The sequence below is a fragment of the Brienomyrus brachyistius genome, chromosome 24 (assembly GCF_023856365.1).
Source record: "Brienomyrus brachyistius isolate T26 chromosome 24, BBRACH_0.4, whole genome shotgun sequence".
In the NCBI taxonomy this organism is placed as follows: Eukaryota; Metazoa; Chordata; class Actinopteri; order Osteoglossiformes; family Mormyridae; genus Brienomyrus; species Brienomyrus brachyistius.
In genome coordinates, this window is record NC_064556.1 from 4230481 (window position 1) to 4248041 (window position 17561).

General features: G+C 44.8%; 1 protein-coding gene and 1 long non-coding RNA gene across 5 annotated transcripts; one reads left to right on the plus strand and one right to left on the minus strand.

Annotated features, from left to right (window-relative positions):
• Positions 1-2138: 2138 nt before the first annotated feature.
• Positions 2139-11240, plus strand: LOC125720215 (solute carrier family 22 member 4-like). Its single transcript, XM_048995419.1, has 10 exons — positions 2139-2850; positions 4475-4578; positions 4790-4944; positions 5031-5202; positions 5457-5583; positions 7514-7611; positions 7698-7912; positions 9624-9806; positions 10722-10857; positions 11028-11240. The coding sequence occupies exons 1-10, from the start codon at positions 2452-2454 to the stop codon at positions 11101-11103; spliced, it is 1665 nt and encodes a 554-aa protein (XP_048851376.1). The 5' UTR covers positions 2139-2451; the 3' UTR covers positions 11104-11240.
• LOC125720235 (uncharacterized) lies at positions 6011-16302 on the minus strand. 4 transcript variants are annotated; one of them, XR_007385392.1, is made up of 7 exons: positions 15905-16302; positions 11915-12049; positions 11745-11807; positions 11347-11456; positions 10918-11065; positions 7765-7921; positions 6011-6623 (listed from the first exon to the last, which is right to left on the minus strand). It is a non-coding gene; the product is annotated as an uncharacterized LOC125720235 (long non-coding RNA). The 4 variants fall into 4 exon arrangements; XR_007385391.1 differs by lacking the exon at positions 6011-6623 and adding an exon at positions 7554-7691 and having other exon boundaries at positions 11334-11456; XR_007385389.1 differs by lacking the exon at positions 6011-6623 and adding an exon at positions 7554-7691 and having other exon boundaries at positions 15905-16301.
• Positions 16303-17561: the final 1259 nt, after the last annotated feature.

Genomic DNA, 17561 nt, shown 5'->3' on the forward strand with positions numbered 1-17561 from the left:
ACCGAGCTCAAACGTATAACAAACACAATTCTCGTGCTCTGTTGCATAGTTCACCTTGGCAGCAAGGTAAAATTGCTCAATTTACCAGAACATATCTCAACTGCTACTTGAGATATGAATATAGATATTGATTATATGACATTGAATCACTGCAAATACATGGTTAACATACGATTAATATGATTATCGTAACAATTGCTTATACTTTTGTACTACCGCATAACATACTGCGTGTGGCCTACTGCGACTACTTTATAACTACGACTCTCTGTGCACCTGTAGGGGCAGCTTCGAATCCCTTCCAGTAGGTAGTCCCCCCCCCCCCCCCCACCCATCTCTGCTGTCCGTCTCTCCAACGTCTGATCTCTCTTCAGGTTCTGCGGAACTAACCGCAGGCAGCTCTCGCAAAGCGAGAGCACGCAGTATTCCAAACAATCTCTTCTTGCCTAAGACATACCAGACCCAATATACCTACCGATGTCCAATTCTCTTTACACAACTGCAGATGGCAGCAATCTACTGATGAACCAACGGGCACCAAACGGGCGTCACTTTAGAAGGATCATGGCAGGCAGGTTTGGTAAAGGTAGTAAGCATTGTGTAATCTCCAAAAACCTGACTTATTAAATACAAGCGGTAAGAATCTGCCCAGAAGCACTACTATAACAGACGATGGTGCGTGTATGTTATGGGTCTTTCACTGCAGATCAGTTGATCAAAGACCAATTAAGCAATAAGACACTGAATGTCGACTTATCAGCGGACGCCAGTAAACGGTACTTTTATGCTTCTGTTTACACTCCATCTGCGTCTCCAACTCTCGACTCTGGTCCCCCGTTAAGCGTCAGTTTACAGCACCAGCCGAACAGCTTTCGTGAAGCATTCCGGGCGATTTTCCCAGAGATAATAAACAAACACAAACACTGGTTTTTCAAAAAGGAAAAAAGAAAAACAAATTAGTTTTGGTCAAACACAACCCCGAAAGAAAGAAGAAGACTTATGTAAGAGGTAATACGTTTAAGGAGGCATAAATTGCATCAGATACAACTTGCAACACTGGGCCTGCTACATCTCTCGGGAGCCATGTCTTTGCACTTTCCTCCACTATTTTTCTGAATATTGCTGTTCAGTGGAGATGATGACCTCCCTTCCACTTTCCAATCCCAGACGTACTGCCCAACAAACAGTCATACCAAATGCTGTAATACCGAATGTGATTTTCTTTGTGGATGTAAGTCACATTATACAGTCGTACAATGACCTGACTTACTCCTTCGATTTCTCTGTAAGATTCCTCTCTCTCTCTCTGTGGTTGTCTCCTTCTTCCGCCAGTTTGTCACCATTCGTACTATTTTTCTTCCCACCAGAAGTCCGCCAGAGATTCGCACGTGACTGAACTTTAAATAGGTCTCAAATAGGTCTATTCAGCCACAGCCGTGAAGAATCACTGGAGTGAGCTGGGTGATGCAGGAACTGCCCCGGGCACATAATCTAATCTGTATTCACTCCTCTATTCGCTCGTGTGTGCATGGGGAATTTTTACACTACAGTAAATTGCATGTTTATTATAAACATATTAATGTTTACATTCCTTGGGGACACAAGAGCAGAGGTGGAAAGTTCAGGTCCATAAAGTATAAATACAAACCAAGGTTTTGTTTCAGCCAACCAGCTGTGTACTCTGTGGCTGTGACTCTTTAAACTCAACTGGTTGGTTGAAACTAAACCTTGGTCTGGATTTGTACGTTCTGGACCTGAAATTTCCACATCTGCACCGGAGTCTTGCAGCATCAGGACACTTACAGCTCTCTCTCTCTCTGTCTCTCTTTTCAACTATTTAAATAATTCATTAACTTTAAATAATGTGCTGTTTTTTTCATGTGCATATATTGCATTATAATCATAACATTTTTACCTAAGAAATTACACCAAGCTTGAAGTGGAACCTTTTAATGTTATAACTTTAAATACAATTTTAATACAATTTTATTAGCTGTATATTAATGGAAAAAACTGCTGATGGGAAGCAATATGCTTAACCAAGTGTATAATTTACTATTATTATTTTAGTTAATAATTACCAGAATGCGGTTTTAAAACAGTTTATGACTTTAACAGGGAAGTAATGTTTGAGGTCAAAGGTGAGCACGGCGTATTTCCTTTGGCAGAGAATTTAGAAATTGCCGTGCAGGGATCTCGTCCCCTGTGCGGATCCGGGGGCTCCGGCTTTCCGCGTTCGCAGGTCGGACTCTGCTCCACTCCAGTTACCGCATCTGTGAATTTGCCTTGATTCCTGACAGCTGTTGGTGGGACCCCCAGAGAGGGATAAAAAGGGACCTGCTTGTACTTTGGCCGCTTTCTGGGGGGGAGGTTAACTAGCACAAGGTGCACTATAAAAGCCAGCGATCGGAGCGCTGTTCACTTTACACCAATGACAGGTTTTTGTTTACGATGCCCAACAGAAACTATGAGGATGTCACATTATTTCTTGGGCAATGGGGACCGTTTCAGCGAGCCATATTCTTCCTGCTAAGCCTGAGCATTGTCCCGAATGGCTTCACCGGCATGTCCATCGTATTCCTGGGGGACACGCCGCCGCACCACTGCCGGATCCCCGAAGATGCGAACCTCAGCGCGGCGTGGCGGAACAGCGCGCTCCCTTTGGTGGAGGAAAGCGGCGCGCTGCGACAGAGCCGATGCAGCAGATACAAGCTGCATGTGATAAAAACCTTCTCGGATAAAGGTTACTTACCGGGGATCGACGTGAACGTTACCGAAATACAACAGGAAGGCTGTAAGGACGGGTGGGTGTACGATCGCGGGACCTACATTTCTACCATCGTGACCGAGGTAAGACGACTCGCACAGATTGAATAAAGTTGCATCCGTTACAAATGAAAACTGGAATTTAATAAATGGGGTTTTCCTCTTTATTTATACACTATAATGGGAAGTAATTTTGCAACGTTTCCGCATCAATCATGATTGTAAATTCAAGAGACCTCGCAATGCAATAGATTATTTGCGATTCCACGTATTACAGTAATCATTTATATGTGCTTTGTTTTTTCCCCATGAAAATGCACATGAAAGGGAATTAAATTTCCTGTGTTGTCGGTGACTGAGATGACAGACATCAGTCCAAAGTGTGGGTCTCCCTGTCCGGTTCTGGCCACCGTATCACGGAGAGGAGTTTAGAGGCGTCCATTTATAAAGCCCATGTGTGTCTGCACTGCTGGGGGAGGAGAAGTCAGGAAAAGACGGCGAGATCAGCGAACTGACGGGGGCAGCGGCGGGAAAGGGACCTTAATTACGGAGATGAAATACTCGCAAATGACAAAGTTAAACTAGTAACTGTCGTATTAATTGAACGTTACGAGATCATTATGTTGCTAGGCATCAAGCTTCCTCATAGAAACGCAAAGATCGGTAGTTAGACTCTGATTGTAGAGATTTAATGACAAGGTTTAAATGAGTGAATATACCCAATCCCTACGATAGGGCAAGTGGGTATAGATGATGGATGGATGTCCAACTATCCACTCACTTTTCATAAAGATGCGTCCACTACATGGTTGTGATGAACCTAGAGGTCAGGATGCGAGGCCTGGGGAACATTCTAGATGAGATGCCAGTCTATCACAGAGCACACAGTCTCACACTGAAACAGAGACGGTTCCTCTAAACTGCACGTTCTTGGAATGCTGTTGGAATATCCGCTGGAAGCCGCGCAGCACAGGGAAGTTCACACATGCAATCAAACCAATGACCTTGGTGTTGTGAGGCTATTTTCCACCGACCCACAGTATTGCAAATGCAGTATTGTGTAAAAGTATTAGGGTGTCAAAAGAAACGTTTAAAGTTATTTATTTGGGTGGTAAGTGCACATATGCTCAGAGTAAAAACCACAGTTTAGCAGTATAACTTAATGAAGATTAAGAGTATCGCAACAAAAAAAAATTACTGGTATCTCGTTAGATGGCGAGATGAACATCGCCTCAGTTTCCAAACCTCTCCTCAGGGGCACCTCAGCCATTTCACCACCAGCTCACCTACTTCATGAATTTAATTGTTTAAAAACGTCAGCGATATATTTATTAGCTATACGACGTGCGCTAGTGGCCAAGTCCGAAAGGACATGGGTGCACTGGATGGTCGCTGCAAGTACACGGGTGATTTTAGCTGAGGTTTAGAAACGGCTAAGCAGACACACTTTGACAGGCATAAAATCCATAATTTTACCTCAACATGAAGATCATTTAAGCATCATTTTGACTGTTTATGGCGTTTGCACAGTTACTGTATATTGTGCGTGGGTTTGCTTATGCCGTAATGACCCCATGTATAAAACGTCATCGTGTCCTTGTTCAACTGCCTTGTGCCTTTAATCGCCCCTCTGGGACAAATAAAGTTTTTTGAATTTGAAAATCCTTTTATACGGCCGTGTAGCCACGTTTTCCCTGTCTCCCTGCAGTGGGACCTTGTTTGCGATGACAATTGGAAGGTCCCGCTCACGTCTTCTCTGTTCTTCTGCGGCGTCCTACTTGGCTCCTTTGCCTCCGGACAGCTGTCCGACAGGTGAGGGATCACGAACGTCCCCGACACCACCCGTGTTTTGCTGTTGCGTTAGGGTTCATAAAAAAAATGAAATTTAAATTCCTATTGTGAAAGGTGAATTTGATTAAAATCACCGTAACTGTTTGGCCATCAGGGTCGCTGTTGCTTTCTGGCACTTAGTTTGTAAGGTAATAATTACAATGAAACTAATGCTTTGTTTTGTGTTCGTCAGGTTTGGGAGGAAACTGGTGCTGTTTGCAACAATGGGAGTTCAGACCTTGTTTACGTTGTTCCAGGTCTTCTCCACATCCTGGGTCATGTTCTGCACTCTCTTCTTTATAGTCGGAATGGGCCAGATATCCAACTACGTCGCAGCATTTGTTCTAGGTATATATGTCTGTGAAATCATTTAATTCGGCATTTAAACAGCACGTAATATATGTAAAATTGTCTCCCTTTTGCTGTGCTTGAAGGAACCGAAATTTTAAGCCAGTCGGTTCGGATTATCTACTCTACCATGGGGGTATGTATCTTCTTTGCCATCGGCTACATGGTTCTTCCACCGGTTGCCTTCTTCATAAGAGACTGGAGAACGCTGCTGTTGGTCCTAACTCTCCCCGGCTTCCTTTACGTCCCCCTCTGGTGGTAGGTGTGTGATATGGAACTTTCTGCCAATTCTCCCTTTTATTTACGACACATCAGATGTATTTTTTTTGGTCGGTCTGTGGTGGCCAGATCTTTCTCTCTGCTGAAGAGGAGTAAGATTTTTTTCCTTTTAGAACGTTGAAGTGATTGTTCGGCCTGACCCGTATCTTGGAAAGTCATTTTTATGCTTTGATGTTGACCAATCCGGCATCCCGGGCCAGATCATCCCTCACTCCTAGTTCATTATGGCGCAGGTTCATTCCGGAATCTCCCCGATGGCTGCTGTCCCAGGGCAGAGTGGAGGAAGCTGAAGCTGTACTGAGAGACGCGGCCAGAAAGAACGGAGTCACAGCCCCAGAGACCATTTTCCAGTCTGTCCAGGTGTTTTACCATCACTTTCCTCTTATTTCTCGTCATTAAATCCACTGGCAGCACATCATGATGGAACGTCCATGAACTATCGAAACAGTTTCTATAAAATTAAATTGCATGACGTAACATTAAATCGCTATACTCATGCAGGGGAATTTCCTTGAAAATCCTAAGAGTAGGAATTTTTGATTCCAAAGACCCACGATGTGATGGTTTCAGCGTAAGTAGCATGTTAAAGGCACGAATCTGCGTCCCAGGGAATTATTCCTAATAATGTCTGAATATACGACTGAGGTGTGGGCTTCGAGGTATAAGATGTTGAGTTTTTTCATATTTAGGATTCAAGATTCAAACGCTTTATTGTCATTGTGTAACACAACAAAATGACTTTTGCGACAAACCCAAGGTGCATTAATAAATACAAAATAAAGCTAAAAATAAGAATTAATAATCATGCAAATATACAAAAGTACTTGCAAAGATGCCATATATGATGTAAAGTCTTCAAATCCATTATTTCTAACCAAAACCAGAACTAACCAGAATTATTAATTTCACTATTGTACAGTAACATAAAGGACTCGCATATTACGCATTAAGCAACAGTTAAGAGTGTATTGCACGTCCAAACGAATTTATTGTAATTTTTAAGCATGTTGCTCTCTTTAGATTGCGAAAAGCTTTATCATAACAGGACTATGTGTGAATCAGTCTCTAAATTTGCGCTGTACACTTTAGCATGTCCTGTACTATAACGTATTTGTAGTTTCTGGCTCTTATAGGAAGCATATATTATTGGGAATTTGCAGAAGTCCACCGAGTCTATTTTTTTAATAAACCACGACCTTCAATGCCCAGTATTTCATGGGAGAAACTAAGAAATTTATCTGGTATTGATAGAATCTGAACTGACCTGCGTATGTCTAACAAAACGGAGTGTTATTTCAGATCCATTCCTCTGCATTCCAGTCAATATTACCACGCTTTATATCCCCCTTTTACCACAGCAATGTGATCTGCATTCTTTGATAGATGCGTCAATGGATTATCTGTAAAGACAGGGGCAAAATAAGGTGACAACGCTTCAGGTCTCCTACGTCTACGGCTGTGCTTCCCAGATGATGCTGTTAATTAATTCCAAATTATTCTTTAACTCGCATTATACTTTTGCGGCCAAATAATCAAATAATCAAGTCAACGCCGCTCTTAAATCTGAAGGATAACAGGAACTTTTTATGTCTTCCGACAGGGAAAAATACTTTAGCTCTCAATTATCAAGCACTGGAGACAAATAGTTAACTTAAGTCAGGGTTGTCCGATCTTATCCACAAAGCGCCGATGTGCGTGCAGGTTTTAGGGGTAACCTGTAGGTCAGGTGTTCAAGCGCAGGTGTGAGGACTCAGCCAATCAGTCCTCTAATTAGTAATCTAATTGGGGAGTTGCAGTGAAAACCCGTATTCACACCGGCCCTTTGCGGATAAGGTTGGACACCCCTGACTTAAAGCATAATAACATGCAGAGTTGGGTAATTCAGGTCCAGAGAGTGAAAGTCCAGACTGGGATTTCGTTTCAGCCAACCAGTTGAGTGCTCTGTGACTGTGACTCTTTATGCTCAACTGGTTGGTTGAAACAAATTCTTGGTCTAGACTTTTATTCTCTGGACCTGGATTACCCAACTTTGACACGTACAGTACCTCGTTTTTGAGAAGGTTTCTTTAACCAACACATCAACAGGAACCTCTCGTAAGTAGCGTCATCGAGGTTTTAGAGTTTGTCCCGCCTGTCTCGTCCATTGCCTTTTCTGGGGTCTCCGAGTTCTCTGCAGATGTCTGCTTGTTGACATTCCCTGTATTGTTTTTTTTTTTTTTTTTTTTGTCGAAAGCCGGCCCACTCCATTGCCCTTTAAACAAACACGGTTGTTGTCGCACGTGTGCCGCAGGCCGAGTCCAAGCCCGTGAACTCGCACTCCCACAACGTCTGCGATCTTGTGCGCACCGCCAACATTCGCTGCATCTCCGTCATGCTGGGCCTGGTCTGGTGAGCACCCGCGTCTTCACACCTTCCGGCCGGGGGCACGATCCCGCCGCCGCTTGCGTGACAAGCTGCCATCTCCCTGTCTGTAGGATCATACTCTCCATCGGATACTTTGCTTTGTCGCTGAACACCTCCAACTTGCATGGGAGCGCCTACCTCAACTGCTTCATCTCGGCAGCCATCGAAGTCCCCGCCTACGTCTCGGCCTGGCTGCTCTTCCGCTACGTGCCCAGGCGCCTTTGTCTCTTCTCCACGCTCTTCCTGGGGGGGGTCGTGCTGCTCTTAATTCAGTTCATACCCCAAGGTGAGGGCCCTGTCGGGAGAGAGGCGCAGATGAGCAGATCGTTCTCCACGCGCTTGTAAAACGGACGAACACCATATGAACAGAAACTCCAGCTGTATGCAGGCAGGAGCACCACTAAAGATTTTGGGCCCCATGAAAGCACATCATTTGGGGCCCCAAACCCAGAACAATCCAATAAAGTTGCACATTGTTAGGGTTCCTCTCACTCACTCGGGGCCCTTGGTATCTTCCTGACTTCCCACTTTTACGGGGCCAGTATCTGCATGTACCTTGTATGGCAGGGGTGTTACTAAAGATTTTGGGCCCCATGAAAGCACATCATATTGGCCCCCCCCCCACTTCAGACTAATCCAATTATTTTCCTATTTTTTTATGGCCCCTGTCACTCGTATTAACTGCCCCCCCCCCCCCCTTACGGTGCCCCCTGGTGTAATAATGTATATCTAAAGCACCCTCACGCCATTTTTACAAACAAAAAACTTCTACCTTAAAAAAACTTAAAAGAAGGATACCGTTATATTACAATGGCTAGAGGAACAACACTTCAGTTTCCAAACCTCTCCTCTGGGGCACCCCGGCGATTACATGTATTTATTAATCTTCATTACTATCTCTGTTAATTAATTAACTTGATTAGTTAAATAACACAATGAGTTATTAATTACCCAAACAAAGTCTGCTAGAGATCGAGTCAGAAAAGTACTGTACTGTATCCATGCATGCATACAGTATTTACTGTGCATACTATGTACAATATAATATACGTAGAGCAGTGTTTCCCAACCCAGTCCTCAGGGACCCCCAGACAGTCCATGTCTTTGCTCTCTCCCAGCTCCCTGTAAGGAGCAAAAACGTGGACTGTCTGGCAGGGAGCATGGAGGGAGCAAAAACATGGACTGTCTAGCATGGAGGGAGCAAAACGTGGACTGTCTGGCAGGGAGCAGGGAGGGAGCAAAAACGTGGACTGTCTGGCAGGGAGGGAGCAAAAACGTGGACTGCCTGGCAGGGAGCATGGAGGGAGCAAAAACGTGGACTGCCTGGCAGGGAGCAGGGAGGGAGCAAAATGTGGACTGTGGCAGGGAGCAGGGAGGGAGCAAAATGTGGACTGTCTGGCAGGGAGCAGGGAGGGAGCAAAATGTGGACTGTCTGGCAGGGAGCAGGGAGGGAGCAAAAACGTGGACTGCCTGGCAGGGAGCAGGGAGGGAGCAAAAACGTGGACTGCCTGGCAGGGAGCAGGGAGGGAGCAGAAACGTGGACTGTCTGGCAGGGAGGGAGCAGAAACGTGGACTGTCTGGCAGGGAGGGAGCAGAAACGTGGACTGTCTGGCAGGGAGCAGGGAGGGAGCAAAATGTGGACTGTCTGGCAGGGAGCAGGGAGGGAGCAGAAACGTGGACTGTCTGGCAGGGAGGGAGCAGAAACGTGGACTGTCTGGCAGGGAGGGAGCAGAAACGTGGACTGTCTGGCAGGGAGGGAGCAAAAACATGGACTGTCTGGCAGGGAGGGAGCAGAAACGTGGACTGTCTGGCAGGGAGGGAGCAGAAACGTGGACTGTCTGGCAGGGAGGGAGCAGAAACGTGGACTGTCTGGCAGGGAGGGAGTAAAAAACGTGGACTGTCTGCGGGTTCCTGAGGACCGGGTTGGAAAATGGCATAGAGGTGTGTTTTATCCAAACAGCGTCTTGAGGACAAAGCCTTCTCTGTTTCCTGGACAGGTCTGGTTTCCTTGTCCATCACCCTGGAGATGCTGGGGAAGTTTGGGGTGACGGCAGCCTTCTCTATCATTTACGCGTACACCGCAGAGCTCTACCCCACCGTGCTGCGTAACACTGCCGTCGGTTCCTGCTCCATGGCCTCCCGTCTGGGCAGCATCTCTGCTCCCTACTTCATTTACTTAGGTCAGTTTACTGCTCGCTGGCGCCCTCTTCAGGCACTTTCCTTTTTGGCCTCGTGCACGTCATACTTTTGAATGTTATACAGTAGATGTGATGTCTAACACCACTTCGGCTTCTTTCTGCCGTGCAAGGCAGGGGCTTTGTTTGGGGTTGGAGACCCTGGCGGATTCACGGGGCCCGGCCCTTCACAGGGGCCTTTCAGCATGTTATGTTAAACGTAAAATTGGACATGGAGGGTCCAGGAAACATTTTGGGTAGCAACCTGGGTCTGAAAGTGAATTGGTGTCTCTGAATTAGTAACATAGTTTCAAAGTTTGTATGTGTGTGTTATGTCTTTGTTACATTGTTATATGACCTTATTTGGTGCCCGCAGTGCGATAAAAACATTTTGACATTGCGGGGACCATTTTTTCAGTCCTCAGAATGGGGAAACTTAAATTGATATAAATCTCTGACCGCAGTCAAAAAAAACTAAAAATGCCTAAAGTCTTGTATTTTGTCTGGTTACTTACGGTTGAGGTTAGGGCTGGGTGGGGGTTAAGGTCGTTATTTTTGGGATCAGGGATTTGTCCATAGAAATGAATGGCGCGTCCCCACAAAGACATGAACAGGGGTACTGTGTGTGTGTGTGTGTGTGTGTGTGTGTCTTACGATGAACTGGCCAACCAGGAAGTACCTCTGCCCTGTACCATATGCTGAATGGTATCAGCTCCAGGTTCCCCCACAATCCCGAGCAGTTACATTATCCATTTATAAAATGGATAATATTAATAGGGGGGTTTCTCCTTAAAGAGACAGCTGCTGTTTATATACTTTGAGGCAGAGAGGAATATCTGAATGGTGACTGCATGGAGCCTTTGCGTTTGGAGCGTTTGTGCCGTGGAGGAGTGACATGGTTCCCTGTCTCCTGTCACACAGGACAGTTTAACCACTTCCTGCCCTACACGCTAATGGGCAGCCTGACGGCCCTCTCAGGACTGCTCAGCCTCCTGCTGCCTGAGACCTTCGGCCTGCCGCTACCGGAGACTGTCCATCACATGCAGACCATCCTGAGGTGAGGGGGTGTGGGGGCCCAGATCACGATTAATCAAAGATGAGATGGGCTGGCAGCGACCTTTTCGCTCGTGCTGTCGGTGGTGGCAAAGCGGAGCCGGTCACAGACACACCGAGCGTCTCGGTTTGCAGAGAAATGGCACCTCAGCCCGTCTCTCCTCGATGTTTCAGGTGGAAGAAGAAACGAAGATCCGATGAAGCCAACGAAACTGAGGAGGAGAAAGAGGAAGAGGAAGAGGGTACATAGGAGCAAGCGTGACCCGAAGTTTTGCTTTTATACCGTTGATGCGTGTTAATGCGCGGTTTCGTAGCTTATATAACTTATATAAAGTTTTTTTTAAATGAAAATAGTATTTTGTGGAAAATAAACACATCCTAAAACAATGTTTGTTTAATGATTGTAGGCCTGAAAATGTGGCAGATTTTAATAGAAAGTTGGTATGAGTTGGATCGAAGAGTCAGAGCAAGGTAGCTAACTTGTGCCCAGAACCTGTGGAAACTCCTCCAGGCCTGTTGGAGAAGCATCCCGGGCGGCTACATCTGTAAGCTGGGTGGATGAATGCTGAGAGTCTGCAGTGCGGCCATCGGAGCAGAAGGGGGCTGTTTTGAAGAGTCAAAATTTTGAGAAAAATGTTTCAGATGTTGAACACGTCTCTCACTCTTTGCAGTATTTGATATATATCACTTCATTTCCTTGAGGCTTTTTACTATCAGGTGAATAACAGACAAATGCATCAAAAGCTGGTGCGTCCAGGCTTTTGACTGATACTGTATAGTAAAAAAAATACAAATTTTCAGTAGATATATTATACTTGTTATATATTGAACATGTAATTCTGAATTTACATTTACAGCATTTGGCAGACGCCCTTAGCCAGAGCGACTTACATTAGTGCTTTGAGACTCTGCGATGAAAGGACCCAGGCTATGAATACCATCTATTTGAATACTCTGTTTAGAAAGTGCAAAATGTTTTGTTTTTTTTTCTCCAGTCCCTTGGTAGAAAAGACTATTTAAAAGTGAATTTCATAACAGCTGCAGGTCACCAGCCCCCTTACTGGTGAAGCAGCAGAGCCTTGTGGGTAAATATTTCGAGGATGGCCAGCTGTCGATGTAGACCGCGATTCTCAGCGTCGACAGGTGAAACATTGAAGCACGGCTGCTCGTAGGAGTTTTACTTCCGGAAAGATGTTCTGAGGGCAGAATGCAAGATGATTAGTTCAGAGAGATAGCCAATCAACTGGTAGAGGAGGTGGGACCAAGACATTTGATTGGTTCCCGCATCCTCTAGAAGCTTGGACCCACCTCCACTACAATTCATTTAAGGACCCACAGTAACCCACAGGGTTGTGAAGAGCTGGACATGACGGACTTCACTTTTCCTCCTGAACTGAAAGTCTATAAATTCGCCTCATGTTTCAGTTCATTTCGATTTTATGGCACAATAAAGTCATGCTGTTTCTATTATTGCATTTTTGGCCCAGTTGTCTAATTATAGAACAATAACGCAATTAAGGACTGCAAATATGAATACCACAAAGCCTGTGATTAAATTAAATATGCAGTGAAACTCTATCTGCCCAAATAAATGGCAGATTAAAATTTAGAATGCCAACGCTGGCATCGTCAACGCAAGAATAATGTGGTTTCATGTAACTCGTAATGTGTCTTATTTAGAAACTTGTTGTATGGGTAATAGCTGTTTGTATTGGAAAAATACAAGCCTTCAGAGCAAAATTTAATCAGGCAGTTTATAAAAGCCCTCAGCCTTTGGCGTTTTCGGGCTTTTCGTGTGTGATCCAAATTCATCGCTGGCTGAACGAAAAACGTGAAACCGACAGCCTGAGAATTTTAAGTTGTGTGAATTGGAAATGTAGATACACAACATGACCAGAAGGTGGCAGCCGGGCGCTGCCTCAGGGCAAACAATTTGCGCTGAAGGCAACGTTACCGGTGCGGAGCTGTTTCTGTTATTCTCATATAGTCAGATAAAACTGCTGGAGAATCACAGTCACGCGATTAAGCTGGTTGAAGTTTAACTGCTGCACATTAAAATACCTTCAATCACTTCATTGGGTCTAAGGATGAGATCAAACCAAATCTCTGCTTTCGATGTATCAACAAGCCAATTAAGAACTTGCTTTACATTATTTGTACTGGTGGATGTTGAGTACAGGCCAGTCACTGGTAAACAAGCTTAGTGTCCCAATCATTACACCAACTGGTTCGGTGGACTGATGCGGTGCTGAGGTGTCACCTGTCACATGGCTGCACTCAAGCTCTCATGCTCCTTACCTCTACCTTGGGGGGGGGGGTCTTTCTCTGTACCTTAAAGTACAGAATTATAAGGTACAGCCCCAGTGACAAGCAAGGGTACAAACTGGTATCTTTTCTGAGTATAACGAACCTACAGGTAAAGGTTCTCTCTCTTGTTGGTCAATATTTAGCCAAAAGTTTGACAGGTTTTCGTTTTCTCCACCGTTTTTGTCACATTCACCTGGAATCATTAGCCAGTGTCCGTTAAAACTAATAGACACAAATCACTAATGTTCTATGTCTGAGTTAAAATAGTAATAAAGCTTTTGAGTCAGTGTTCAGGGACCAACACAGGCAGAGTTTCTTCTGTGTGTGTGTGTGTGTGTGGGGGGGGGGAGGGGGTAAGGGGGGCATTTTTAAGCACCCCCACTCCATTCAAATGCTCAGGCACATTGTGCCAATTAATCACCCGAGGAATTCCTTTCTCAACAAGACCAGCAGAAAGACTTCTGTCGGAGAACTGGCTCTGTGCTTAAAACTGTTTTGTCCTTAATTAAACTCGTCGCATTTCATACTGGCTAACATTAATAATCCCACGCAAAACACATATAAGGAACTATGGACCGACTAACAAATGCCGCTACGCATGGTAAGCCTGTGGTTGCACGTTATGTTAGAAGACTACGAAAGATTTTTTAGCGCGCATGTAGAACAACTAAGAATGTCCACCAGGGGGTGATAGAACTCTCCTGTAAATCCATTCAGCCGCTCATCCATTTTCAATGCCCGCTTATTCAGTACAGAGTAGCGCAGGGTGAGAGTAGGGGACATTTGGTGGGATGGTAGTCCATTGTAAGACTGATTAAAATAACACACAATAGCCAGAAACGGCACTTTGGTGGACAGTGGGAATCGCTGGCTGGGAATGTCCTGTGACTCATAACAATTACTCTGGGGCCTCTGGGATGGAACAGCGGTGCAAGAACTCTGGCTAATTTATGATGTTTTAATCAGATGGAGACAGCGGTTCCCGCAGAAGTTCAAACTCATTAAATATCACAGACTGGTTGGACTCCAATAAGCGGACAAAGAGTCTCTGTAATTAATCCATTTTCCAATCGCAGCAGAAGAGACGGATCAGTAATCTGCGCGGGACTTTCACTACTAAAGCGACCGGACTCTCAAAAGCCTCATTTAATCTTTTGTGGTGAAATAGGTGAAATTGGGATCACGCTCGGAATACTTCTTGTGACATAACCCGCAGGCACAGACCACATAAAACGCGACCTAAAGTATTTTATGTGGGAGGCACCAAGCAAAGCACGGTCGCTGTTTTCAAATCAAGCGGTCGAGGCGTAATTGCGTGTCAAAGCTAAAAATGTTAGCTCTTTTAGCGAAATGGCCCACATGCTGTTTTCATTCTTTAAAACTATACCACCAGTACACAGAGACCGAGAAATGTCTGGGGAAAGGGAGAAAGTAATGCAATATGGGAAAATGACCCGGAATCAACTGCGGCATGCCATTCTGTTTAAACTACGGCTCTGTCTGACATATGATCATTGTAAAACTACAAAATATACTGTGCCTGTCAATATCCATAACATTTTATGGAAGCGTAAGTGACATTTTGAAAACATTGCCAGGGCGCAAAATTAGCGATTCCTCCTCTGGGTCTCTTCGAAAGACCCACTTCTTCCGGAATCTGTTTTTTTAGGATCAGAGGTATGCAGGGTTTTTTAATTACCCAGGGAACAGACATTGATCTTTTGGTGTTGTACAATCAATGGCCAGCAGAAACCTCTCGGCTGTGGGATGTCTGACAATGCTTGTTTTTCTTGAAAGTCACACTCAGTGCATTATCTTGACTTATGTTTTGCTTATCCACATTCCAGCCGGCAATTAAAACAGGACAACTTCCCTCTTTCTGTCCCCTGTAGCCTTTAGAAAAAGGGTACTAGTCAGTGGTCATTGTGTTTTGAGATTTCCTCAGACCACAGGGGTCGAAGCAGGGACCCCTATCGCTATCCACAACAAAGATGAACATGAAAATGCTTCACCTCTATCTAGAAACGCGCTCGAAAAACTGGGCTCCCATGGCAGGTCAGACCAAACCAAAAGTCAGTCACATATCACAATAGTTGCTGCTCATGTACGATGGAAGGATGTAAAAAATTATGAGACTCTATAATTTCAAATCCTATCTTATTCGTGGTTACCCTGGGCAACAGGCTGCTTCCAGGTTTAAAATTTCTATAGGACACAAGAATAAGGTGAAGCAGGAGATACTGGGATCGACCAGATAGAGGGCAGGTAGAGGGCAGAAGTGACGTTCTAATGCCAGAGATGACCGTCAACTTATTCGACAGTTTTTCACGAATCATAGGACGACATCAAGTGACCTTCAAAAAGAAGAGGAAACATTAAGTGCAGGTGTGAAGTGCACTGATAGGACAGTTCGTATCTGGCTCCTAGAAGCAGGACTGAAGACCCATAAAGTAAGGAAGAAGTCCTTTGTCAATGAAAGACAGACAAAAACCAGCCTGCAATTTGCAAAAAAACAAAAAATCATATTATTCACGGACACAATCCCATTAAATGAGCAAATTAGTGAAAACAAAAAATGTGCTGTGATCTCTTAATATTTTTCAAGGTTGTATACGTGTAGAGCAATGTGCCTGCGGGGGCAAAAGACCACTCACTCTTCCTGATCTGCAAAAAATCCTCCAAGTGTCCTTATATACACTATACTGTACAGGGCAGGACGTGCGGACCACTCCGACTGTCATTACCTTCGTTTAAAACACTCCGCGGTCAAAGTGCCACGTTCGGATTCTAGAAGCCCCCGCAGGCGATCCGTCAAACGGGGTTCCTGGAATCGGATTACACTGGGGGGCCCTGTTCTTCTCTGCGATTGTGGAAAATGCCCGGCGTCCGTGAAGCCTCCTAAATCAGGCCCCCCTTTGCATCAGGAATATGCTGGAAAGGCCAAACGAGTGTCCGAATTATTCAGCGTCAAAGCAGAAGTTAGAAACAGAAAAAAAAACCAGACTGGAGAAGCAGGGCCTGTTAGACAGCTGCACAGATCCTTGTGTCTCTGAACTTCCATGGAAACTAGGAAACTAGTTGCTAACAACTGGACTCACAGAGGCAGCTTTGTTATTATTTCCTGTGGTCCGACATAGTGACAGAATACATACTGCAATCTGAAACGCTCCCACTGTACTACTTCACGTCAGCAGTCGGAAAGAAGTTTTATAGGGACAAAGGGTCATTTCTGGATTAGAACTGACTACCGTATAGCAGTACCTTACAAAACTACTTACACGCCCGCGATTCCCAAAATAAACGTGACGTTTAGGAGCTGGATTCCGTTCATAATAGAGCAGGTAAAATGAGAACATGTGGTTAAGCATGAGTGGGAAAGTCAGGTTACAGCTAGTATAAAATGCATTATAAACTGTAGGATGTTGAACGAACGAAGTACAACAATGTGGGGATTACAAGTTTCAGCGTGCTGGACGCAGAATTTTATGTCGTTTCACGTCTTTTCCATAAATTGAATGGTTTATGGAATAAATAATTAGTTATTACGGTAATTCATGATACATTCATCACGTATTCGTCATATCCAGTAAAGTCAGTCGTATCCTCATAATTGAAATAATTTCTTCTATTTCTGGTGCCGCTTGAATTTCCCTCCGTGGATGATTCAGCTATAATCTGTTTTCTATGAATCGGCATGATGCTGATTCTGTGTATCCTGAACTGATGTGTTTAAGACCTCTCCTTGCGCAGTGTCCCACTCTCGTCTGCCGAAATCACAAGTAACAGACGGACGGTGCAGCTTTGGTTGCGCTCATGTAGTATGAACATGATTTATTTTTTAGCGAGGATTCGTGGAAAGAGCCATTCTCCTTCCGTTCTCTCGGTCCCAGAAGTCTGCTCTTAACTTACACCATATTTCCACTCTGAACGTGTCCATAATAGGATGTATCAAGTGTTCCCTACAACCAGCGGTCGCGGGATCCAGCATTCCCTGACTCAGCTGAACCCGAAGTCGGCTTAAACAGAGAAAACCCGGCATCTCAAAGTTCTGGCTGCCGCACTAATGACAGCTTCCTCAAGCCGGGGAGAAGTGCAGCCACTTCACTGCGATGGTGTAGGGAGAAAATCCCTTCAGTGGAGAATAGCTGAAGTAATCCTGTAGAGTGGAAGGAGAAGCTTGTAATTTATTGCATTGCCCTGAAAGCTAAGGGTTATACGCTTCGTTTCTCAAAGGGGTCAACCTGGGGTCCCTGGCTCCTAACATAAATATCCACCTGACCGCTCTTTGTAGTAATTTGTTTTGCTCTTTATCACGCCCTTGTACACATCTTAAACCTTAAATAAATTAACAGTCCACTGCCCCCGCCGTGTTAAGGCCAGACTTAGAATTAGGCAGATCGC